The 25,929-nt window shown below is 44.5% G+C and overlaps 1 protein-coding gene and 1 non-coding gene across 2 annotated transcripts in view; one reads left to right on the top strand and one right to left on the bottom strand.

The window, feature by feature from the left end:
- The window catches only part of HEATR6 (HEAT repeat containing 6), a 41,345-nt gene extending 23,788 nt beyond the window's left edge, over positions 1-17,557 (top strand). The window contains exons 12-20 of the mRNA XM_069971493.1: positions 6,076-6,434; positions 8,297-8,419; positions 10,416-10,502; positions 11,054-11,188; positions 13,958-14,080; positions 14,655-14,779; positions 14,872-14,968; positions 16,005-16,209; positions 16,867-17,557. Of these exons, the coding sequence (XP_069827594.1) occupies positions 6,076-6,434; positions 8,297-8,419; positions 10,416-10,502; positions 11,054-11,188; positions 13,958-14,080; positions 14,655-14,779; positions 14,872-14,968; positions 16,005-16,209; positions 16,867-17,402 (1,790 nt within the window). The 3' untranslated portion in view covers positions 17,403-17,557. The remainder of the gene's footprint in view (positions 1-6,075; positions 6,435-8,296; positions 8,420-10,415; positions 10,503-11,053; positions 11,189-13,957; positions 14,081-14,654; positions 14,780-14,871; positions 14,969-16,004; positions 16,210-16,866) is intronic.
- On the bottom strand, positions 6,468-6,657 carry LOC138794275 (U2 spliceosomal RNA). Its single transcript, XR_011363429.1, has one exon. It is a non-coding gene; the product is annotated as a U2 spliceosomal RNA (small nuclear RNA).
- Positions 17,558-25,929: the final 8,372 nt, after the last annotated feature.

Here is a 25,929-nt window from a genome sequence, read left to right as displayed (position 1 = left end):
CTGACCATCTTCACCAGGTGGCAGCGCCCCATAAAGGTGATCGGTAGCTGTGCCCACTTACGCAGTTCCGCATAAATTTTATTCAATAATGGGGGGTAATTTAAGGAGTACAAAGAATCTGGTGTTTTCCCCACCTTAATCCCTAGATAAGTGATATGTGTCTTTGCTATTTGCACAGAGGATGGCCTATTTACCCGTACCCAAGGGGGGGGAGATGGGCCTAGAGGGAGGAGCTCGCTCTTAGTAAAATTTATTTTATATCCAGAAAGTTTACCGTAATCAGTCAGGAAGGAAAATAGTGCGGGCAGGCTGACATGGGGGTTATTAAGAAAAATTAGGAGGTCATCCGCAAAGAGGGTCGTTTTAACTGCTCTGTCACCCACCTGTATGCCCTCAAACAAGTTCGATGTTTCTAGATATTTGGCTAGAGGCTCTATGGTCAAGTCGAACAATAAAGGGGATAGCGGGCATCCCTGTCGGGTGCCTCTCCCTAATGGAATCGGGGCTGATAAGAGCCCTGGAGTATGGACCCTCGCCACCGGAGCGGTGTATAGGCCCCCCAAAAATGTCTGAAAGCGCCCTCCAATGGAGAATTTGTCTAACACCGCCCACAGCCAATCCCAGCGAACATTGTCAAACGCTTTCTCCGCGTCTAGCGATAATAAAGCAGGGTTGTCGGTTGGCTGAGGGCGGTGTCGGATCCTGTCCAAAACCACCAGCACCTTTCTAATATTAGTGACTGCCGATCTATTTCTAATAAAACCCACCTGCGCCTCCCCCACCAAGTCAGGCATGTAGTTGGCTAGTCTATCCGCCAATATTTTGGTCAATAATTTAATGTCACAGTTTATTAGCGAGATTGGGCGGTATGATCCCGGGTCTGTGGGGTCTTTACCCGGTTTAGGGAGAACTTTTATGTACGCCATTTTTGCTCCTGCCGGGATATTGCCTGTGGTGAACATGGAATTAAAGTGTGCAGTGAGACTAGGCACTATCTGGTCTGCCAATGTTTTAAAAAATTCCCCTGTAAACCCGTCAGGTCCGGGAGCCTTGCCATTTGAGGAGGCCTTTATAGCCCCACGTACTTCCTCCTCAGTGATTTCTGCGTTTAGCACTTCCTGTTGCTCCACAGAGAGGGAGGGAAGTGTTAAATCCGCTAGGAAAGTGGACAAGGTACCCGTCTCTGAAGGGGGAGTAGAGTAGAGTGACGTGTAATAATCCCCCAGAATTTTATTTATTTGGGTCGGGGCAGAGTGCAGGGTCCCTTGTTGGTCTCTCAACGCTAGTACATGAGCCGGGGGGTGTCTTCCTTTTGCAAGTCTGGCCAATAGTTTGCCCGCCTTATTACCGTGGCGGAAAAATTCCACCTCGCCCTGGGTACGATATATCCTATCCCTCCTGTCCAGCCATAACTCATAATCAGCCTTTGCTGCCTGCCAGGCCTCCCTGTTGGAGTCAGACGAGTCCCCCAGGTAGGCCGTGTAAGCGCCTCTAAGGTGATCACTCGCCTTTTTATATTGGGTGGCGGTTTTTTTTTTCATTGATGTGACATGAGCTATCAATTTACCTCTAAGGACGACCTTACCGGTTTCCCAGAATAGTTGAGGAGTGGATTTGTGTTCCGCGTTATAGTAGTCAAACTCAGTCCACCACCCCCTCAGAAGCTCAACAAACGTTTCATCCTCCGTCATATAGGAGGGAAACCGCCAGATAAACTCATTACCCGCCGGGCAGGATGGGAAGAGGGTCAATACAACCGGTGAATGGTCCGTGATAACCAGGTCTCCATGTTTCACCGATTCTATCCTACGGCTGAGAATTGGGTTAGTCAACATGTAGTCTATTCTAGACCATGACTGGTGGGGGTGTGAGAAGTGGGTGAAGTCCCTATCAGCTGGATGTGTGAGGCGCCATGCGTCCTCTAACCCCGTCTGTTCCAGGAAACCCGGCAGCACTTTATCTCTAGCCCGGAATGACGTAGGGTTAGGGTTTGTTGAGGGCCCCTTCCGATCCTCCCTTGGATCGAGGACAGTGTTAAAATCCCCTCCCACTACTTTCCATTGTGTGGTATCTGAATTTAGTCTATCTGCCAGTCCTGCAAAAAAGGTTATGTTGTCCCCATTGGGGGCGTATATGTTAAAGATGCTATATTGGTCCCCCTGGTGGTCTATGATCAGATGCGAGACCCTTCCCTCGGCATCATGGGTATGCGATACTAGTTTAAATTGGAAGGACCTGTGGATCAGTGTGATCACTCCCGCCTTACCATTCACTGACGGGGACCCATAGACGCTGCCTACCCAGAATCGTTGCATTCTATCCATGTCCTCCGCCTCCAGGTGGGTTTCCTGCATCATTACTATGTCGGGACGGTGTTTCTTCAGAAAGCGGAGCAGTTGCACCCGTTTATTGGGTGATCTTAGCCCCTTTACATTCCATGTTACGAGCCTAACCATGATAAGTCTAGACAAAGATAGAATGCAAGGATAAAGTGCAGTAAGAGGACCGCCTCAGATAGAGTGTAGTCAGTAGCGAGCACCCCACGACCCCCGACCTGTGTAGGCTCATGCTTACGTTTCCCCCTCCCCCCTCCCCCCGATTGCACTGAAAGAGAGACAAGAACATAGAACCATGCGCCCCCTCTACCATATACCATCTGCCTTCTGCGTGAATCTCTGTGTACATAAAAACAACAACAAAACATAACCAAACAAAAGTGATTTTTCATCTCGTGAGAGGGTCTGATAGCATGAGACTGCCTCTCCATCCTCGAGTGTGAGACTTCTCTTTTTTCAGTCATGCAGCGGGCTCCCGTGGGGGCGCCACTGCATAAGTATACAAAAAGTCACGCCCCGAGGACCAAGAACATCAGCAGGCCCATATTTATGTCAGGAAGAAAAGTGGTAAAAGAGAAAAGATAACAGATAACCATAACCATTTAAGCAGGTGTGTGCGAAATACTTGCTACTGTCCCTCGTGCAGCAGGATTACAGCCTCGCTGTCGACCATCTCAGTCGGGAGAGGGAGATCTGGAGTAACTTCTGGCGCGTCTGGTACGTCGCAGGCGCCTGCGCTGCTCCTTGGGTGAAGACTGTTCCGGCCGGCATACTGTACTCTGGACGGGACGGCCCTGTGATCGCTGGCTGGACGGCTGTGAGCCACTGAAGGGTTCATTTCTCCTGAAAGCTTCTTCCGCCAATTTAGGTGACTTGTAGGTGGACATTGAGCCATCATTATGAAAAATGCGCAAAGTGGCCGGATATTGCAGCTGAAACTTCTTTTTCGCCTTGAATAAAGCTGTACAAACGCTGCTGAAAGCTCTGCGCCGTTTTGTAACTTCTGCAGAGTAGTCCTCAAAGATCATGAGGCGCATGCCCTGTACTTCCAGGGGTTGAGACCTCTTCCTGTAGGCTCGCAGGATGGCCGTTTTATCGTTGAAGTCCAACAGCCGGAATATAACTGGACGAGGCCTCGCTGTCATCACGTCCCGCGTATTTTCGCGGATGTTGGGGGGCATGCCAATTCTGTGTACCCTTTCAATCCTACACGCGTGGGGCAGGCCGAGGGTTTTCGGTATGTCCCGCTCACAGAATGATTGCAGGTCAGCTGTACCAATTTTCTCTGGTATCCCTATGATGCGTAGATTGTTTCTTCTGGAACGATTTTCCAGGTCATCTATTTTGTCCTCCATAACCTCGGTGACGTCGTATAGCTGGCGTACACGAGAGCGAAGGAAGTCGTTTTCATCTTCCAGGGCAGAAACACGCTGTTCCACCGCCTCAATTCTGGTAGCGTGATCAGTAACTTCCTTGCGTATCTGGGACAGAGAGGTTTTAAAAGCATCCTCTATTATCCTCTGCATGTTCGGGAGTATGTGCTGTGTAACTGCTGCTGCCAATAGCGTATAGTCAATGGTGGGTGATAGTCCTCCCTGTGAGCAGGTATTATCATTGCTGGCAGCACTGTCTAACTCCCCAGTATGTCCCAGCAACTGGGCCTGGGTATAGCTCTGTGGCATAGTTCCCTGTATTGGGGTCTGGGATAAAGATGCAGGACTGTCTGGGGGAGCTTGAGTCTGGCAGGGGCCCCCTGATTTTGTCTTTGCAGGCTGGGGTTCTCCCATAGGGAGCGCATGGCCACTGTCCCTGGGTCCTGTGCCCCCCTCCTCTGTGCCGGTTTGTTGCGAGTCCCGGCCGGCTTCCCTTCCCCACACTCCACCTGCACTGTTGGGGGGATGTGCCGGACCCGCCGAGCTTTTATTGTGGTGCCGCTGCCCCGGTTCTGAGTCACGCCAGCCTTCACTTGCCTGCTGGGGACCTCCTGTGGCAGTGTTCTCCTCCTCCTGCGGCGCCATCTTGGATTCCTCTGCCGCCATGCGGCCCGGCGTCTGGGGCTGTTTCTGCGTGCTGCGGAGCAGGTAACGCTCCATCTGCTGGTCCCCCTGCTGCTCGCCCGCTGTCCCGTGTCCTCGGGCTGGTCTGTCGCCGCCTGCGGCCGGTTTGTAAGGTTCAGTGCCGCCTCACCCCGGGAGCTCCTCCGGCGTGCGTCTTTACATGACCGCGCCGGAACCGGAAGTCCATCTCAAATAGCATTTTATCCCTTCATGTCACTTCACTGCCTTTTAATGTCAGCAGATGTGAAGGGGGTCTATGGAATGGAGCAGGCTCAGCGGGGTCTATGGAATGGAGCTGGCTCAAGGCCCTATTCCACGGAACGATTATCGGCCGATAATCGTCCCGTGGAATTGACAGCAACGATCAGCCGACATCATTCATTTCGGCTGATCGTTGCGTCGTTTGCCTTTCAAACATGTTGAAAGACAAATGACTGATACAGCAACAATCTGCTGCCGTTGCTCCGTGGTATAGAAGCGTCGGCAGCAGACGTTGCTGTATCCTATGGGCTGCCCGGACGATCAGTGATTCCCCCGGGCAGCCCCCCTAGACTCTCCCACGTATTCCACGCGGCACCAGCGAGCGGGGAACAAGGAGCAAATGAGAGCTAATAGCGCTCGTTTGCTCCTGTCAGTCGGCCTGTGGAATAGGGCCTTCAGCCGGGTCTATGGAATGGAGCAGGCTCAGCGGGGTCTATGGAATGGAGCAGGCTCAGCGGGGTCTATGGAATGGAGCAGGCTCAGCGGGGTCTATGGAATGGAGCAGGCTCAGCTGGGACTATGGAATGGAGCAGGCTCAGCTGGGACTATGGAATGGAGCAGGCTCAGCTGGGACTATGGAATGGAGCAGGCTCAGCTGGGACTATGGAATGGAGCAGGCTCAGCGGGGACTATGGAATGGAGCAGGCTCAGCGGGGTCTATGGAATGGAGCAGGCTCAGGGGCTGAGCCCTCTTCTTACACTGCGGTTGGCCATCTACTGCTAATCACAGACATTGGTCATCACACTGATATCAGCCATTAAACCTTTTAAATGCCGATGTCAAAACTGACGGCAGTGTTTAAACAGTAGCACTTTACATGGTTGATGATATAGGGGTTTGATTGGCTCCCAGTGATCCCTTGAGTGAAGGGTTAAGTCTCATTTACACTATCTGTGGCGCAATGACCGGAGGAGGATCGTGGTGCTGATCCCCCAAAGTGCAACTCCGCCACCCAGCAGCAGAGATGAGCAGAAGACAACTACTCGCGACCACGGACAATTTTACTGGATGTGTGAATGCAGCCTTATTCTGAAGAGCACTTAATGTCATTTATTACATGATTTTTCTTCTGTATCTTCAGCGATCAGCTGTGGAATGGGTAAACGTCCGATCCTTGGCTGAAAGCATCTTTTGGAACGGCTTTAAAATTTATCTCTATCAGAAGCACATTTCTCTGAGTACATAGGGGATGTGTGGCCAATAGCAATAGAAAACTGACGTCAGAGATATGCATATATTGGGTGCGGGTACAGATAGATGGAGATAGATAGGAATGGCCTTAAAATAAACCCCACCACCAAATTTGTGATTGAGTGTTTTTTTGTTTTCCCCCGTCCCTTTTTGTTTACAGTAAAAATGCAAAAACAAAAATGTGCCCGCTCCTGAAGAGGTTAATTTTGTTACATTTTTTTGTTTATAGATGTAAATGTTCGTGTCTCAAGCCTTACGTTACTGGGTGCTATTGTGTCCGCTCAGACACCTTTACCTGAAGTTCAGGTTCTTATACAACAGCCAGTTGTTTCTTTGCTGCCGAATGCTGGACCTGCAGTCATCACTCGTCTCAGTGATCCCGACTGGTGGAGGAAAGAGCCTCTTCAGGAATCGGAGGGGAGAGCGAGTCTACACTCTGACCAGTCACAGGCTGAGTCCTGCTGGTTAATCCGCCTGTGCATTTCATTGGTAGTTAATCCCTGCGAAGACTCATATTCTGATAGTGATGTCAGTTCCTCGGCCACTCTTCAGTATGAACCCTCTCCGGTGCGGCTTGAAGCTCTGCAGGTAGGACTGTTTTTTGTTTTTGTTTTTGTTTTTTTATGGTGCACTGGACCTGGAAGCACTGCAAACCAGGTCAATGCCTGGAGAGGACAGAGCAAGCTCTTTTTCCATCTCCCTGTTCTAAAAATCCATTTAATATATGGTCCCCAGATAGGGGACATATCGGACAGTAAACGGATAAGAACAGATACTACACTTGATCTTATCCAAAGGGCCGAGGAGCGATTGGCAATCAGTTTCTGTTGAAATTAAACATGTTAAATTCTTGCTAAAGAAATGTTATTAACCCCACAATGACTGCACCATATTAACTAATGGCTGCAGAGCTCGTCATGGGGCCATGATCCAATGGGCTGTTATTGGGGGACAACAGGAAAAACACAGAAAATGTGTTCCCTGCTAACCTGTGCCCCCAGAGTAAAGAAAATAAAGTAAAATGAGAAATAACACAAGGTACCTTTCCAATCGCACTTAATTTCACACATCTCTACATAACACAAACACATTTGCATGGGCGGAAGTTGCAACATGTAGAATGTACATTCCACCAAAAATCGCCCATGGCTGCAAGTTTTAGTTTTCTTCTCCTGCCTTATCTGCTTCTGCGTAGTAAATAATGACTAGGTAACAGATTTTTTTTTTTTACCCACAGCCCAAGCATTTTATGTATTTAATCTTATACTCCAAGTTATGCGAAAGCAGAACACGTTTACAACTTTTATAGCTAAGACACAGACTTAAGGCCCTATTCCACGGAATGAATATCGGCCGACATCGGCCGCTACGGACGATAATCGTTCTGTGAAATAGAGTGCAACGATCAGCCGACATCGTTCATGTCGACTGATCGTTGCAGTCGCTTGTTTTTCAACATGTTGAAAAACAAGCGACTGATATAGCAGCGGTCTGCTGCCGTTGCTCCGTTGAATAGGAGGTTCGGCAGCAGACGCTGCTATATCCTATGGGCTGCCCAGACGATCATCGATCACCCGGGCAGCCCCCCCGGAGCTCCCCGCCGCCCCTCCCGCACTCACCAGCTCGCTGCTGCCGCGATGAATAGCGGCAGCAGCGAGCGGGGAACGAGGAGCAAACGAGCGCTGACAGCGCTCGTTTGCTCCTCTATAACGACTCGTGGAATAGGGGCTTTAGTCTGCTACAGAAGCAGTGTTCATCAAATCAAGACTTCCTCAAAAGCTTGAGAAAGGGAAATTTTGGATGAAAGGATGAAAGCCTTCATGGATTACTTGATTTGAAGAGCGCTGCTGCTGTAGCGTGAAGACCGAATTGTGCTGTCCTTGCACTTAGGTGAAATTTTCTGTCCCGTCTCTGTAATTCTTGGATTTCTGGCCTTGCACTCAACCTTGGACACTGTTTACTGACTGCGGTTATTATGGTGGCCTATCTATTCTGTTCGAAGTAACATTTTATAGTGCCAAAATACCCCTTTAAAGAGAACCAATCACTAATTTTGCTGCTAAAGCTACTAGCAGCACCTGATGTGCTAAACTGCACCCTTACTGTGTCTTCTGTGGTAACACTATCTGCTGAAATTTAGTCTTTTATTCCGGCGCATGAGGCAGGCAGAGAGGCGGGAACTAGTCATCTGGATCGGCTCTCTGCCTGTTGGTGTGCTCTTTGTGGCTGATTGACAGGAAAAGAGGCCTGTTAGAAGCGGGCAGCTATTGGTCATTGTGTGCAACTTCCTCCCACTTTCCTGACAAGATTAAGAAAGATTTATCTTTTAATGGAGCAGTGAACCCTCTAAATGTATGACCGTCCTCTGCCCCATTAGATCCATTTAACCTGCTGCTAGACTCAACTAATTAATGTCAGCGTGTTAAAGACTTCATTTATCCACTATATAGGTGCTGGCCCGTCTTGTTAAAGGATACTTCAGTATGGCACAGGGTTATCTCATGGAGCTGGGGGAGGTGGCCTGCAAGTGTATGCAAGAAACCGATGCTTCAATACAGCTCCATGGCGCCAAGGTAAAAGGGTTTTGTATTTTTCTTCTTGCATCTAAGATATTTTGTGTAGAATATTTTTTGCTATAAATATCGCACATAATGCAGAAAATTGGTTCCACACCCCAAAATAATGATTTATTCTTAATAACATGTAAAACGTATGAAAAAAAAACCATTCAGAAACAGCAGAATCTGTGATATTATAAGTTACTGTACAGTAATGGAGAGGATGGGAAATACAAGGGCTGACAGAGACTGCAGGGAGCCTGAAGGAATGAGCAGGATAGATGTGGGCACATACATGCAGCACTCTCTGTCCGGGGAGAGAGGGGTTACAGCTATGGAGAGATTACCTCCACAGTACTGTCCCCTGATGTAAGCCCCAGCCTGAAGTGGATCTGTTATGATTGGGAAGATGAGGGAGACTTCCTGGGTCAGAGTACAGGGCTGTAGACCCCGCTATGCAGGCCATGTCCCTCCTCCACTCACGCTCCCACCCAGTACAGGAAGCTCTTAAACCAAAGCAATGCGCTTAAACAAAGTCACAATTTTGAAAAACTCTGAGCTCTTAAACCAAAACGCTCATAAACCAAGTTACTCTTAAACCAAGGTACCACTGTATATATATTACTATTTTTTTTTATTTTTATGGCAAGTCTTTTATTATGACATTACTTTCAGTGGTGATCCCCCTCTGTAGTGTCAGGGCCTGTACATCTGGGGGCAAGAAAACCCTGAATAGTCCTGTTCACCTGTATAGGCCGAGCTGCAGTATCAGATAAAGCTATAAACCACAAGGGTGGAGCAACTACTGTATTGCTCTAAATGGAGCGCAGACACTTTATCCGCTCATTTTGCAGATCAGTAGGGCTTTCAGGGAATGGATAGGACAGATCATGCATTGATTTCCCTGAAAACTTCCTTACATATTGGTGCGTTCCACTGATTTTTGCCTGGGGAAGCCACTTTTTGAACTTGTGTTGTCTGGAGTTAAAGAAGCAGTTCACGAAAAATTATTATTGACACCCCCCCCCCCCCCCCCCCCCCCGGTAGGCGCTGGGACGTATACTCAGTGCAGCTGATGGGTGTCCCGCGGTGCGGCTTTGTTCCGGTCCTGCTGCGCCACTCACATCCGGCGCGTGTTCAAGTCAGCCTCTGCTGTGACTGCTCTTTTGTCTCCTGTGATTGAACGCCAGAAGCCACACGCTTCCATAGAGAATGCATTTAAGCGTGTGACTTCCGGCGGAAGAGCTACCTGCACACTATATACCAGCAACCTGTTCAGTAAAAGAGCTACCCATGCGCTATATACCAGTTACTTATATTGTACAGGTAGTTGGTATATAGTGTAAAAGTAGTTGGTATACAGTGTACAAGAGCTACCTGTACACGATATATACCAGCTACTTACAGTATATTGTACAGGTAGCTGGTATATAGTGTACAGGTAGCTATCTGTACACTGTATACCAGCTATTTGTACACTATATACCAGTTATCTGTACACTATATATACCAGCTACTTTTATTGTACAAGTAGCTGGTTTGTAGTGTCCAAGATCTACCTGTACACTATAAAAGTTAAAAATATGCAAATCTAGTGACAGATTTGTAGATTCAGCCCACATCTGCAGATGTTACCCTGCGGTAGCAGTTCAGTTGTCCAGGATGTCTGGGAGCTACAGTATGTCTATTCTGTCTAGCACTGAAGGCATGGACTTTAACTAGGGCTTACATTTCAAGCCTACTTCAAAAACCCTGCAACATAAAGCTAGGTCTTATTTTTAGAAAAACAGGGTATCCTATGGCAGTATTTTAGATAGCTATCCTTGTATTACATGCATGGCCATTTGACAGAATGGCAGCCGCTCATACAGAGAGTCTGTGTGTTCTGTCCCTCGATGATATGTTTGCATATAGACAGGGGTTCTCTACATGTTGCACAGTAATGGCTCTGTAATTTTATGGTGATCTGTAGGACAGTATATCATTGATATGTGTTTTTCTTTACTCAAAGTTGTTAGAAGAATTAGGAACCGGAATCGTCCAACAGCAAAAAGCCGATTCTCTAGTACCTATTTCTCAGAGAGTGACTGTTTGTCAGGTTCGTATTTAAAAAAATATATTTTTTTTCTTTTTAGAGTGAAAAATAATTTTTAAAGTGATAATAAATATAACATACTTGTTCATCCAGAACTGAATGTTGGCCCCAGAAACATAAAGTTACATAAAGGCACATAAGTTACATAAGGTTTCAGTACATGAAAGAAGCTTACTAAAGTGTATATAGCCACTATATATAATGTTATATAATACCTCGGTTCCCGTACACCTTGGTGTTCGAACACTTCGGTATCTAAACAAAATCAGGAGAGATAACTGTCAGCTAAACTATTGTTCACCTGACAGTTCTTGAGGTGTTTGGACACCAAGGTTATGGGAGCGGGGGTTCCTGTCATAATGACTGGAATCTCTGCTCTAAACTTGATCCTGAGCAATGGTTTGCTATTCACTTTCCAAACTGCTGACTGGTGTTTGTACATAACTAACCTATATCTCTGTGACCTCCGTGTGCGCACACAGGCCTACAGACAATAAAATGACATTCCTTATAAACATTCCTATAAATTATTATCTTTGTTTTCTGCTAAACAGGCCACAGCATTTTGGAACATGATCCTGAGTGGTCCTTTGCCTGGTGCCTTACAGAACGAGCAGCATCCGACCCTACAGACCAGCTCTTGTGACGCCCTCTCCTCTGTTTTGCCGGAGGCTTTCACCAGTTTACCAGTATGAATATATACATCAAAAGGCTGAATGTTTTTGTCCATGACTGGTTGTTATACAATATCAGTAGTTCATTGACAGTTCTATTTGGTGTACAAACCATACAGCAATCTGGTGGTCTTGTGTTACTAATGTTCTGCTGAATAGTACATCGATTCAGAAGGTATTTGTTTGGGGTAATAATTGAGAAAGGAAAATCACTTATACTACATGATTGCTGTAATACCAAGTTCTTGAATAAGTTTTAGAAACCCTTTTATATACATTCATTGGATGCACTGCCTGATGTTCCTATTAATTTCTGCTGGGTCCTTCTTGAGCACTGCTTTCTGAGTTTTTGATGAGTTCCCACTCATCAAAACTTCTACCATCTCACTATGGCAGGTTAGAATTTGTAAAAATGTACTTTAAATGTATTTTAAAGGGAACCAATTAGTACGATTGTGCTGATATGGTTCCCAGCAACACAGTACTGTGCAGCTCCCTTAGCATACCAGCCACGGCTGCAGCGGTTGCTTTAGAGCGAGGGAAAATTATGTTTTTATTATGCCGCACAAGGTCGGAAGAGGGGTGGCAACTAATTTTCTGGGCGGGGAGCCACTCATGACTAGTCAGTGCTCTCTGCCTGTCAGTGTGCAGTGCTGGGATGATTGACAGGCAAAAAGGCCACTAATGGGCCTCTCTGCCTGTCAGCCTACAAGTTGGGATGATTGACAGCAGAGAGACCCATTAGCGGCCTAGCTGTGATTTGTTATGGGTAGCTCTGCGCCCGGATGACTACTTGCCCGCTCCCCCCCCCCCCCCAAAATGTAAACCTGTGTCTGATAGCCTCAAGGAGCTGAACAGTAGATCTATACTCTGATGGTAGGAACCATATGAGCACAATTGTGGCGGTTGGTTCCCTTTAACCCATAGCGGCACCAGGTGCTGCTAGAGGAGTTCAGAGGGAGGTCGTGTGACCCCGCTCTGAACTGTGCGATCCCGGGTGCTATGTGCAGCCCGTGACCGCGGCTTCTAGCAGGTACGGTCCGATCGCTGTGCCCACTAATTAAGTATTTAAATGCAGATGCATCTAAATACATACTGTCCCCCTTCCCTGGTGGTCTAGTTGGGGGGGGATGCCCCCCCCGTGCGACGCGGAGGGGCGATCCCCACATCTGTTACCAGCAGCCAAAAGCAATAGAGTGCCTATGTCATGGATCTATGCAGTATATCTATACTGCATAGATCTCAATGAGAGATCACTTCTAGTGTGTGTGTGTGTGTGTGTGTGTGTGTGTGTGTGTGTGTGTGTAAAATAGTAAATAAATGTTTTTGTTTGTTTTTTTATTAAAAAATCCCCTCCCCCTTTCCCCATTTTATAAATAAAAAGAAATAAACATATTTGGTATCGCTGCGCGCGTAATCGCCGGAACTAATAATTATCTCATTCCTGATCTCGCACGGTAAACGGCATAAGCGCCAAAAAATTCCAAAGTGCAAAATTGCGCATTTTTGGTCGCATCAAATCTAGAAAAATTGTAATAAAAAGCGATCAAAAAGTTGCATATGCGTATTCGAGGTACCGATAGAAAATACAGATCATGGCGCAAAAAATGACACCTCACACAGCCCCATAGACCAAAGGATAAAAGCGTTATAAGTATGGGAATAGAGCGGTTTTAAGGAACATATATAATTTTTTTTTTTTTTTTTAAAAGGTTTTATTTTTAAAAGCCATCAAATAAAATAAAAGTTATACAAGTTACATATTGTTGTAATCGTACTTGAGGAACATGTATAACAAATCAGTTTTACCCTATGGCAAACGGTGTAAAGACCCCCCCCACCCCCAAAAATAAAAGAATTCTTTTTTTTTTTTTTTTTCCAATTTCACCACACATATAATTTTTTCTGGTTTCACGGCCCCTGAGAGTCACACTTATTTCTTATTCTATTTCGGGAGCAGAGTTGGACTGAGTACCAGCAGGGACTTCCTTTCCCTTGCCTATGGCCACTTACAGGACAGCACTGCTCCTTTTTGCTATGTCATGGAGAAAGTACACTAGTTTGAATTGAATTGCATTGTGCTGGGAGAGGATTTACACAGCACAGTACTAGGTAGGATACATGTCTTTGCAAGGTGAGCAGAAAGGAAAAAAACAGCAGCTGCACAACACAGAAGGGGTTACATGAAGCACTATACTGCTGGTGATGACAAGTGTGTAATCTAAAGGAGGGGAGAATTGGGTTCAAAAGACAACACTGTGCAAATACAGCAGTGGGAACACAGGTATTTACACGGGACAGAGGTCCAGAAGTGCATGGGTGGTCAAAAATGAGAGGCTCCATTTACCCCTCTATCTCCTTCAGAATGTCCACACAGGGCCAAAGTGTGCAGGTACACAGCCCAGGCTCTGTCATTCTCACTCCTCCTCCTCTTCTCCTGTACTAACCATACAAATTGTGTAGCTTTATATGGATGTGGATGGAAAGAGGAGCAAGGAGCGTTCAATGCTTTGCGGGATTGGAAATGTCTCCTTGATACTTTTGAACCATAAAATATATTTTTCTACATTCAATAGGCACAGACTGATATATGAAAGTTATTATGTGTCTTCTTGACCTGCTGACACTGTTAGATAGCTGGTAGAACGTGATTGCAGATGACAGATCATTATACTGTAACGTACAGGTGGGAAGAATAATCTGGAAGAGATTTGCTTTGATTATAGAATCCATTATGCTGTAAGTGACAAATATAGACGAGTATTTATATTTTTATAACTGCAGGATGACCGTCAGATCCTGTGTATAACGCTGCTGCTTGGTCTGAACCACAGTGAAAATCCCCTGGTAAAGGCTGCAGCTGCACGAGCTCTCGGTGTCTACATCCTATTTCCATCTCTTCGACAGGTTGGTCTTTGTTGTGCCCCCTCTGTAGTAGGAAAGTGGGTTCAGTGGTATCTGCTTTCTCATATCAGTAAGTTTAATAAGTTTTTATTGGTCATATCAGATATGCATATAGATTATACTGTACATATCTGCTATGCATCCGATGTACTGTACTTCCTATGTACTGTACATCTATATGCTATATCTACAGTACATCCTATATATACAATATTTCCTATATATACTGTATATACTCTATGTACAATACAGTGGGGTGGGGAACCAATTATCTGCATTTCAATGATTTTTTTTATGGGAAAATTTGCTTTGGTTTAAGAGTGATTTGGATTATAAGCACGATCCTGGAACTAATTATGCTCGTAATCCAAGGCACCACTTTATATCCTATGTGTATATCCTCTATGTACAGTATATCCTATATGCATATCTATGTACAGTATTCCCTATGTGCATATCCTGTCAGTTTGGTTTAGCCTCTCCTGAGAATTTAGTAAAACATCCCCCACGATAAAGGCTTTTTAGCCTTTTTAGCTGTGTTATCACATTCTGAAGTAATGGTTCTTATGTGTTGCAGGACGTCATGTTTGTAGCAGATACAGCGAATGCAATTTTGATGTCTCTCAATGACAAATCTCCCAATGTGCGAGCCAAAGCAGCCTGGTCGTTGGGCAACTTAACAGATACATTAATCGTTAATATGTATGTATTATATATATCAATATTGTGTTCTATTTTTTTTTTTTTTTTTTAAACAAAATCTAAAACACAACTGTTATTTACCGTCATTTTAGGGAGTCTATGGGACAACCTTTTCAGGAAGAATTTTCCGACCTGTTGCTTCTGAAAATGCTGAGGTCAGCAACGGAAGCATCAAAAGACAAAGATAAGGTAGGTCACCTACTGCTGACCTATTTTTGAAGAATTTTTGTGTTGTGTTTTTTTTTTCTTTTTTAGTGGGTGGGCGGGCTTCATCTTCACAACATGCAGACTTTAGCAGCAGAGCAGCCATCAATGTAACTAGTTGATTAAAGGAGATGTCCGGTGAAATTTTTTATTAAATTATTGTATTGCCCCCAAAAAGTTATACAAATCACCATTTTAAACTTCTTACGGGAAATGCACCTAAAGTGCTTTTTTCCCTGCACTTACTACTGCATCAAGGCTTCACTTCCTGGATAATATGGTGATGTCACGACCTGACTCCCAGAGCTGTGCGGGCTGTGGCTGCTGGAGAGGATGATGGCAGAGTTGCTCAGAGAGATGCTCAGTGTCCTGTGTCCCTCACTGTCCACCTGCCATCATCCTCTCCAGCAGCCACAGCCTGCACAGCTCTGGAAGTCGGGTCGTGACCTCACTATTTTATCCAGGAAACAAAGCCTTGATGCAGTAGTAAGTGCAGGGAAAAAAGCACTTTATGTTCCTTTTTCTGTAATAAGTGCATATTGGTACAACTTTGTATAACTTTTGGGGCTCAATACAATACTTTAATTAACATGTTCACCGGACTTTTCCTTTTTAAATAGAGCATCAAGTCTGCAGCAAATCCTGTACATGTGAATGGACCTCAAGGGGTAAACAATATAGTTTGAAAACCCTGCAAACAACAAAACCGCGGGGAACAGCAACTTGCAGATGTTTAGAAGATGCGTCACTAAAAACAGATGATTCTGTAGAAGTGGTTTATTTCCTTTTATTTCCATTTTCATTAGAATCTATAAGGAAGATTTTACGAATTTAGTAAGAAGTGCCAAAGGGAAATTAGTCAAACGTTGGACGGTCATAAACCAGTGCATATCTCAGTGTTGTAAACCTAGTTTGTATAGAAAAAATGCTTCTACCATATATAATGACATATACAAAATCAAACGTCTCAGGACACTTAAAATGTGTAAAACAAGATGATGATTTTTTTTTTCTTTTAAAGGTGAAAAGCAACGCTGTCCGGGCCTTGGGGAACTTACTTCATTTTTTGCAGCCATACCATATTATAAAACCAAGGTTTAGTGAGAGCATTGAAAGCTCAATTCAGGCCCTAATTGCAACAGTACTTGGGGACGGAACTATGAAAGTAAAATGGAATGCCTGCTATGCACTGGGAAATGTGTTCAAAAACAAAGCACTTCCACTTGGTGAGTAACTCTCTATATGTGGATATTACAGTTTTAAAGTCAGAAGTCCTATACCATTGTACAGTTTACTTTCTGTATCAATTCTTTGTGGTTCTCAAGGTCTCCTACCAGACACATTGCTGATAACTCTGCCTGGAACAGCCATGAACTTATGTGTCCCTCACTTCATCAGAATAGATTTTTTTTTTTTTTTTAAATGTTTGTTCAGGTTTTACAAAGTACATTTAGCATACCAAAACATAATTGGAAAGGGAGGGGAGAGGTGACTACAGTAGAAAAGGGGTCTGGGGGAATAGACCATAAGTTCATGGCAAAATCGTCTTGGTGAAATTCCACATTTGAGTATAGTCCAGTCTGTGTGGCGCTAAATGGTCCAGAATGTACTGTATCAAGGGTGAACTTTGGTGCCTCATTGTATGATGAGCCGCAGAAAGGGAGGTCCTTGCAGAACTTGGGAAAATTGAGAATCAGGAGTAGAACACTTTGTGAAACCATAGGTTGTAAGTGTGTAATCAAAATAAGAGCAAGATTTCATTTTTTTTCCCTTTAAATCTACTGGAAACTAGCCATGAATGGATGTATTGATTATGGTGATTGCACACTACATATAGTTATTTCTCTGAGATACTGAAAAATAATCCATTATCTGATTTACAGGTAAAGCCACATGGAGCGCTGACGCTTATAACGCTCTCACCGCTGTAGTCAAATCCTGTAAGAACTTTAAAGTCCGGATCAAATCGGCAATGGCGCTATCCACACCTACAAGCAGGGGACAATATGGAAGCATTGAACAATTTGGCAATATCTGGAATTCTTTGATTACCGCATTACAAAAGAGTGAGGAAACTGAAGACTTTCTGGAGTTTAAATACTGCTCGAGCTTACGAGCACAAATCTGCCAGGCTCTGCTACACATGCTAAACATGGCAACCATAGAAGATCTGCCCTGCATTCATAAAACCTTGATGGAGGAAGGAGGCTCCATCAAGAATTACATGTTGCAGTATGTAAAGCTGGGTGTGGATGGAGAAGAAACGCAGGGAGAATATGAACACAGGGATCGGATGGTCAGAAATGCAGTAGATCATGTACGCAGTATACAGGAGACCACAGTAGGCATGAAGAAGTTCACTGCGGTAACTTTCTTTGAAGACCTTTTACTGAGTTGTGAGAAAGAAATAAAAGTTTAGCCAAACCAAATCCATATTTGAAAACTATGCATATTCTTTGTACAATTTTTTTAAAGAAATGTACAATATAGAAACAAGCTGCTGTTCAAAGGAATAAGCATCACACAAATAAACGGCAAAGAGTCACATGTTCACCTTTTTAAAATGTAAATCTACTATGGTCTCTGTGCCCTTTTGTTTCTTAGAATACATCAGTGACATTCTACACTTGACACATGATAGTGGCAGCCAATCTCTGGGCGCAGCAATGATGGCGTATAGCTATTTTACCTATATGCAGCTTACTCTGGGATTCACACAACCCCATCTGATTGAGCTGTGAGAAGGGTGCCACTGAGCATTTCTGTGGCCAGCTTGCTGCCTTTTCTGTCTTGCTGCAGAAGGCAGACTCCATACTTACAATGGAGCCAGAGAGGCACTCCGCTGCACACTTATCCTGCGACCATCTAATAATTGTCAGGTTCTGGGTGTTTCGACCTCCTACCAATTTAAAGCTTTTGATGTGTCTTGTGATGTCAGGAAATCTCATTATATTATATGCAAAATTATTGTACGCAATGACTGAGATTTTCCAATCAATGACATCTCGGCTTTAGTTTCTCAGAATGAGGTGTGGTTGTTGCCCTTGGTGACAAGTCAGAGACCTTTCTGTGTCAAAATTGATTACATTTAGGCGGGTGAACCTTGGGTATCAACTGTCCCAAAAAGCTTCCGACCAAGTTAGGCAACCGGTTGGCACTAATTTCTCCATAGCAGTTTAGCACTGGACAGATGTTCTCGCTGCCCACATTAGCCCAGTAGATTATTACTCTAATGTAAATTTTTTCTTAATTTTGCAACCCTTAGTCTTATTGCATTTAAAGCAGCTGTTCCTTTGCCACTGAATTGGTGACATGCATCCTTGCGGTGCTTGAGAAACAACTTATGTATACTGTCTGCACATTCATGCTGCCCTAACAATGTATGAAATATTGATTGGATGCCTTTATGACAAAGATCCAAGTTTTACTTGTTTAATAAAGTGCCAGACCATGGGTAGAAGTGTAGAACAGTGTGTTATAATCTATCTATAAATTAAAATTTCTTAGTGATGTCCGTGGAGCCCTTGCTTTAAAAGTGTAAAATTAAAATTACCTTACATTACCTCTTCGCGCTCCCCGATGTTCTCAGCAATTCTCCATACTCCCTGCAGCTGCGCTGAAGATTCTACGTCGGTCCTTGAAGTGACAGGCCGCTCAGCCAATCACTGGCTGGATCGAACCTGTCCTGGTCGGTGTCTGAACAGCCTGTCACAGGCTAGGTAATAGTGTAGTATAGTAGGATGGTATATACAGGTGTGACTCATAAAAGGCTACGGTGCTATAAGTGATAATGTATATACAGGTGTGAGCCACTTGACAGTTTGCACAGATCTATCTGAAACCAAGCTAAAATTATTATGTTAATTTGTTTTCCCTAAGACCCATTGGCATCACAACATATGGGGTAAATTCGCCCCTGCGACGAAGGAATATTTAATGAAAAAATAACAATTAAATTTTAATCCCCTCCTCCATGAGGTATAAATAGGCTCCACCTCCCCCTAGACCTCAGTCTAATTATAAAGAAACATAAAACACAGGGAGGGAGTCTTGTGATGCCAATGGGTCTTAGGGAAAACAAATTAACATAATAATTTTACCTTCCCTTACGTCCCATTGGCATCACAACATATGGGGAATTAGCAAGCATTATCCCCAATGGGTGGGTTATTTATTACGTCCGCATTAAGAACAGATCTTGCAAAGGTTGTTCTTGACAGGAAAGAAGTATCCAGCCTGAAATATCTCACAAAGGTAGTCAAAGACGACAAGGTAGCTGCCTGGCATATGTCCTCAAGTGGCAAGGCAGCATGCTCTGCCCAAGTGGAGGCCACAGCTCTAGTAGAGTGAGCCCTGGTAAATTCTGGTGGATCCAGATCAGCAGAGGAGTAAGGCAATGGAGTCACAGATCCATCTGAATATTAAAGGTTTTGAAGCCTTTCTCCCCTTGTTCTTTCCTGCGAAAGGGATAAAGAAATCCTCGTCTTTACGAAAATCACCTACTCTATGTAGATAGATCTTGATAGCTCTGGATACGTCCAATAAAGAAAGATCCAAGTCTTCTTTAGATGATCCAGTAGGAGAAAATACAGGCAATACTATTGGCTGGTTGATGTTGGCAAATGAAGCCACCATAGGCAGGAATCCTGGAAGGAACCCAAGGATAACCTTGTCTTGGGAAAAAAAATCACGTATGGAGGTGCGGAGTCAAGGGCTTGAAGTTCTCCAACTCTCTTAGCAGAGGTAATGGCTAGTAAAAGAGAAACTTTCAATGTTAACTTGAAGTCTACTTCCTCCCAAGGCTTAAAGGGAGGAAGACACAGGCGTCTCAACACAAATGATAAGTCCCATGGGTCTACCTGCTTTACCAGGTTAGGCCTAGTCTAGCCTTAACAAAATTCTTTACCTCCAAGATCTGAAAGAAACGTGAGTTTAGGTGTGCAGAGAGGGCTGCTATCTGCACCTTGATGGAACTAGGTTTTAATCCTTTATAGAAGCCTTCCTGTAAAAACTCCAATGACTGTGGAGTAGAAGGTTTAAGTCCATCAATACTCCTGCTTGCACACCAATCTTGAAAATCTTCCAAATACGTGCATAAGATTTATTTGTAGTGCTACTACGAGCGTGAGAAAGGGTATACTATACCTTCTCAGAAAAACTAGAGTCTAATACGGTCCTCTCAGTCTCCAAGCTGTCAAGCTGAGGCTGGAAAGATTCCTGCACAGATGTTGACCCTGGAATATTAGATCCGGATGCAGAGGTAATCTCCAAAATTCCCCTCTGCTCATATTCATGGGCAGGATGAACCATGACCTCTTCAGCCAGAAGGGAGTTATTATTATTACTGACGACTGATCTAGACTGATCTTCGTCAAACTCTGGGAATCATGGCTATGGGAGGAAAGATATACGCCAGCTGGTATGTCCATGGTATTGTCATTGAGTCCACTACCGTGGGATTGTCTGCCCTATAAAGGGAACAGAAATTCCTCAGTTTGGCATTGCTTGCTGATGCCATGAGGTCTCTCTGAGAAAGCCCCCACCTCTGGGTTAACTGAATGAACACTCTCCTTGAGAAAGACCATTCCCCCGGTAATGTCAGGCCTCAACTCAGTCAATCCGCCAATATATTGTCGACACCCCTGATATGAATCGCAGAGAGTCTGGTTATTCTGGTTTCTGCCCAACAGAAAAATCTTCTCTACTTCCCTGAGGAGAGAAGGAGATCTGGTACCTCCCTGTTTAGGTACGCCACACAGGTCATGTCGTTCATCCGGATTCTGACTGCTCTCTGTAAAATAGGAGGAGAAAAATGAAGAGCAGCTAGGTAAATCGCTCTGAGCTCCCTCACGTTGGAGGGCAGAGCGGATTCCTGTTGACTCCCAAGATCCTGCAGTCGTTGATGACTGTCAGATGAGCTCCCCAACCTGTTTGCTGAAGCATCTGTCGTGATGGTTATTCAGTGTGGTTCTGAAAATAAAACTCCATGTTTGACTTGTCTCCACCACATTAAAGAATGTCTTGTTTGAGTCAATAGAACATGCATCGCATCCAAGTCCTTCAGTCCTCGGTTCCATACTGTTAGTGCTTCTCTCTGAAGAAATCTCATGTGCCATAACGCCCATGGCACCGCGTCCGCAGCAGAGGCAAGGAGCCCTAGAAAGCGCATTTATGTTCTTATGGATACCTGACGAGGAGGAATTAGGAATTAAGTCTGATTTCTCTATGTTGATAAGCCAACCTAATTGTTGAAGTATGTCCTGGACATAGTTCAACTGAACTCTCAGAAGATCCTGAGTCTGAGTCATAATCAACCAATCGTCCAGGTAAGGGATAACTTTATCCCCTGTAAACGGAAGCAAACCATCATGGTGACACTACCTATGTGAAAACAAAGGGTGCGGAGGTATTCCGGATGGAAGGACTTTGAATTGTAAGTGTCTTACCTTCCCCTGGATTTGGATGGCGAAGGCTCTCCTGTGAGCCTTCAGAATCGGTACATGAAGATATGCATCCGGTAGATCTATGGTGACCATAAAATCTCCCTCCTGGAGGATAGATTTTACCGATCTTATGTTCTCCATGTGGAACGTCTTCTTTACGATGCACCTGTTGAGATATCTCAAATCTATAATAAGCCTCCGCTTTCTGGATGGCTTCAGCACTAGTAACACTGGGGAGTAAACTCCCTGACCGATCTCAGATAGAGGAACATCCTCTAGAGCCTCAATGGAAAGGAGGTAAAGAATTTCTGTCTCTAGGACTAAGTGTCTTTCTGGCTTACGATTTCTTGACAGAAGAAATCTTGGAGGAGGAAGAGATGATAAATGAAGGACATAACCATTTTGAATAATATTTAACACCCTGTGATCTTTTCTTAATTCTTCATAGGCAGGGAGAAACAAACTCAGACGTGTTCCCACTGGACAGCTTCTGCGTCAGAAGTCTGGTTTCTTGTTGGTGTCCTTATTCTGCTGCTTCCCGGAACCTCTTCTGGAATAGTTTCTTCCCCAACCTCTGTACTGGTATCTCCCTTTGCCTCGCTGAGGAGATTTTGCTCTGCGAAATGAATCACCGCTCTTATAGGACAATGGTAGGGACTTCCCCTCCTTGTCAGACAATTCCTCCATTAATTTATCCAGCTCAGAGCCAAACAGCCTACCTGGCTGGAATTCCATATTACAGAGCTGAATTTTGGAGTTAGCATCTCCAACCCAGGGTTTTAACCATAGCGCCCTTCGGCAGCGGTCGAGAGCGTACTAGTTTTTTTTTACGCCAACCTGGTTCCCTGAGATGCATCATAGCAGAGGAAGTCAATGGCCATAATGACCTTTTTTAAGGAGCGAAGGACCTTGTCCCTGCTAGCTCTACTTTCCAAATTTTCCTGGACCTTAGCCAGCCATCTTCTTAAGCTTCTAGAAACCTCAAAGAAGAAATGGAGACTGCCCCTTGGGCTGCCGCATATGATCTCTTGAGGGCTACCTCCACCCTTCTATCCATCGGATCCTTAAGATTGGATCCGTCCTCCGCAGGCAGCACAGTACATTTCGACAGTTTGGCTATGGCCGGGTCCACCTTTGGAGGCTCAATCCAGTCCTTACATTGTTCTTCCTTGAGAACATATAAGGTCTTAAACCTCTTGCTCAAACCCGGAGCCTTTTCCTGTTGCTTCCATTCCGCCTGTAACATAGACACTGAAGTCTTACCCACAGAAAAAGCCCTAGGCTTTTTTTTGAGGAGGACCAATCCTATCCTCTTCTATTTCCTCAGGGTGTATTTCAGCTTGCACAGCTTAGCAGAGCTTGTGAATTCTATCAGCTGTGAAATACCCCCTGAATAATTCTCTCATCTTCAGAAGTAGAAGAGGTTTCAGAAGAAGATGATGACTTAACTTCATCAATCACAGTAAAACTGAAAATGACCATAATCCTACAGCCATAAAGTAATATACTCACAGGCTGGGAATAGAGAGAGAAATACTCCATTTGGTCTTTAACTTAGGACACGGGCGGCGATTCTCATTAGCCGCTAAAGTCTTTTGCACATAGTCCTTGACCCATACAACTACATCCTGAACATTAGGCTCCTCATAGGTTTTGGTCTGCATGAAGGACAGCGTACTTAGGCATTATAAATATTTTTCTGAAAGAAAGGATGAATCTTATCTGGAAAAAATGATCCTCCTACCGTATCCATAGCCGTCAGGTAGAGGAGTCTCGCACTCGGCACATGAAGTGCTTCCTTAGAAGGTCTTTTGCCAGCAGCAGGACTGGTCTCCATTTCAGACATCTGCAAATAATCAATGTATTACAATATATATAAACCACTAGCCTGGCTAGAGTGATATCGGAAAGAGACACTAGGTGGCAGCAACACTTACTTTTAAGTATATAGAAGAGAGATCACAGCACTTTGCACTCAGATGTTTTCTATTAGATCCAAATGAGCCACAGAAAATCCTTCCAGAGGAAGACAGCCAGACCTAGAGGTAGCAACAGCTTACCTTCTGCCTTGAACACACAGCTAATCCGTTCCAAGACGCACTAGGTAAGAAAAACTTAAAAGCTAAGACCTGCAGAAGCAAATATCAGGATACTACCTGGACACCGGCTCCAGCGGCATCCCAGCAATCATTACCTGGAGAGAAAACCTGAATGCAACAGGTAAACAAAGCATAAAAACGGAGGAGGGACAAAGTCCCCTAGGGCTAACAGCAACGAAGTAAAAAAAAAATGAGGTCTAGGGGGAGGTGGAGCCTATTTATACCTCATGGAGGAGGGGATTAAAATTTAATTATTTTTTCATTAAATATTCCTTCGTCCCAGGGGCTTGCAGGGGCGAATTTACCCCATATGTTGTGATGCCAATGGGACGTAAGGGAAACTCTCTTTCTTGTTGGATCGTTAAGGCCCCTGTGCAATGTTCGGACAGAAGAAAATGTTCTAGGAGCATTCCTAATGATGAAGAGGGTGGGGGAGAAGGGACGCAGGGGTGGTGCAAAGTAAGGGAACAAATACTCCCCTTGGGCATGGGGCTGCAAGTTTAAAAGTTGTTTTTTTAGGACAATAACTGCATCACCTGCCGAACAGACCCCAGGACAGATTTTGGATTAAAAGCAGCTATCCGAAGGTACAAAAGGTTTGGGGGGGATAGATTGTGGGTACAGAGTCGCTTTAATTCCTGTAAAACTCTGGGCTGGATGTCTCCTGGGCTCAGTTTCTGCTGGTACGGCTCCTTAGGTGACAGCACCACAGATTACTGCTTTCATGGTAGAAAAGACTTGTCCACTTTTTCTCCCCCCCTTGCAACATAAACATCTGAGAAAGGAAGGTTCCGCTGGTGTGTCTCATAGAATACGTGCAGCAAATCCAACCAGCTCAGCCTTCAACAGTCTGCATGCGTTTAGTACAACATTAAAGCAACTTTGTTCCTCCCCCCCCCCCCCCCACCTCCTTTATCTATCCCTCTCCTTTCCCTACACTGTTCCCTCTTCCCCTCCCTTTCCCCTTACCCCTCCCTTTCCCTTACGACTGGTATTAAGTTAACTGGATGTTATTCCTTACGTCACATGCTTTACAGTTGTATATATGTACCTGATATATGTTACTTATTTCTGCCATTTGTTATTGTTGAATATTCTGAAAAAAATAATAATCTTTCAATAAAAATTCTTTGAAACGTTAAAGCGACTCTGTACCCACAATCTGCCCCCCCCCCCCCCAAACCACTTGTACCTTCGGATAGCTGCTTTTAATCAAAGATCTGTCCTGTGGTCCGTTCGGTAAGTGATGCGGTTATTGTCCTAAAAAACAACTTTTAAACTTGCAGCCCGTGCCAAACGGGAGTATCTGTGCCCTAACTTTGCACAACCCCTCCGTTTTCCTCCCCACCCTCTTCATCATTAGGAATGCCACTGGAACATTTTCTTCATGCTGAACATTGCACAGCTGCTTAACGATCAAGCTCATGTTCAGTATTCACACAGCTGACGAATAGGAGACAATCTGCCTGGAGCATTCCTAATGAGGAGGAAGGACAGAGAGTGTGTGCCAGCCTAATGCATAAGCAATCTAAGCCCCAACCGTTGGGCATGGGGCTGCCGGTTTAAAAGTTGTTCTTTAGGACAATAACTACATCACCTGCCGAGCGGACTCCAGGACAGATCTTGGGTTAAAAGCAGCTATCTGAAGGAACATCTGGTTTGGGGGGAGAGGGGGGGCCAGATTGTGGGTACAGAGTCGCTTTAAATATGACAAAGGCTGCGAGCTAATATAAATATTCCTCTGCCACAGTCTGATAGATTATGGGAGGATTCAATGAATTTCAATACCTCTTTTTTTTTTTTGTCTTTAATTTGCAGACTGGAAGTTTCCTAATCTTTGTGACCACCAAACGTTACAAAATATTCACCAAAACCAGTAGGAATGTAATGACACATATTATAAGGTTAGGTTCACACTGCGGTTTTTCTGGGGAAAAATGGCAGGACTTCTATGGCTCTGTTCACACTGCAGGTTGCATGTGGCTTAACTACCGCCACTCTGTTTCATCATATAGTTTGCTAAGATCCTCATTTTGTTATCTACAACCCATGTTTTTATTGCGTGTACATGATCAACCACGTTTTTGTGTACATTCATTTTTGATCAGTTTTTTTTTTTAATATGTAAGTTAATGGAAAATGAATCCTGACAGATGCCACACAACTGCATCCATTTTTTTCCCCCCATAAAACAGATACATTAAAGAGTTTATCGAGAAAAACATGACCACTTTCTTCCAGAGACAGTACATTTCTTGCCTGCAGGTTTTACAACTCAGTTCCATTGAAGTGAATGGAGCTTAATTACAAACCACGCCTGAACTGGAGACAAAAGTGAACTGGAAGAAATGTTTTTCTAACCCCTTAAACAGCACAAACGCAGTGTGAACCTAACGTATATGCT

The sequence above is a fragment of the Dendropsophus ebraccatus genome, chromosome 5 (genome assembly GCF_027789765.1).
Source record: "Dendropsophus ebraccatus isolate aDenEbr1 chromosome 5, aDenEbr1.pat, whole genome shotgun sequence".
NCBI lineage: Eukaryota > Metazoa > Chordata > Amphibia > Anura > Hylidae > Dendropsophus > Dendropsophus ebraccatus.
Note: the sequence above shows the minus strand (reverse complement) of the source record. Positions and strands in the feature narration are given on the sequence as shown.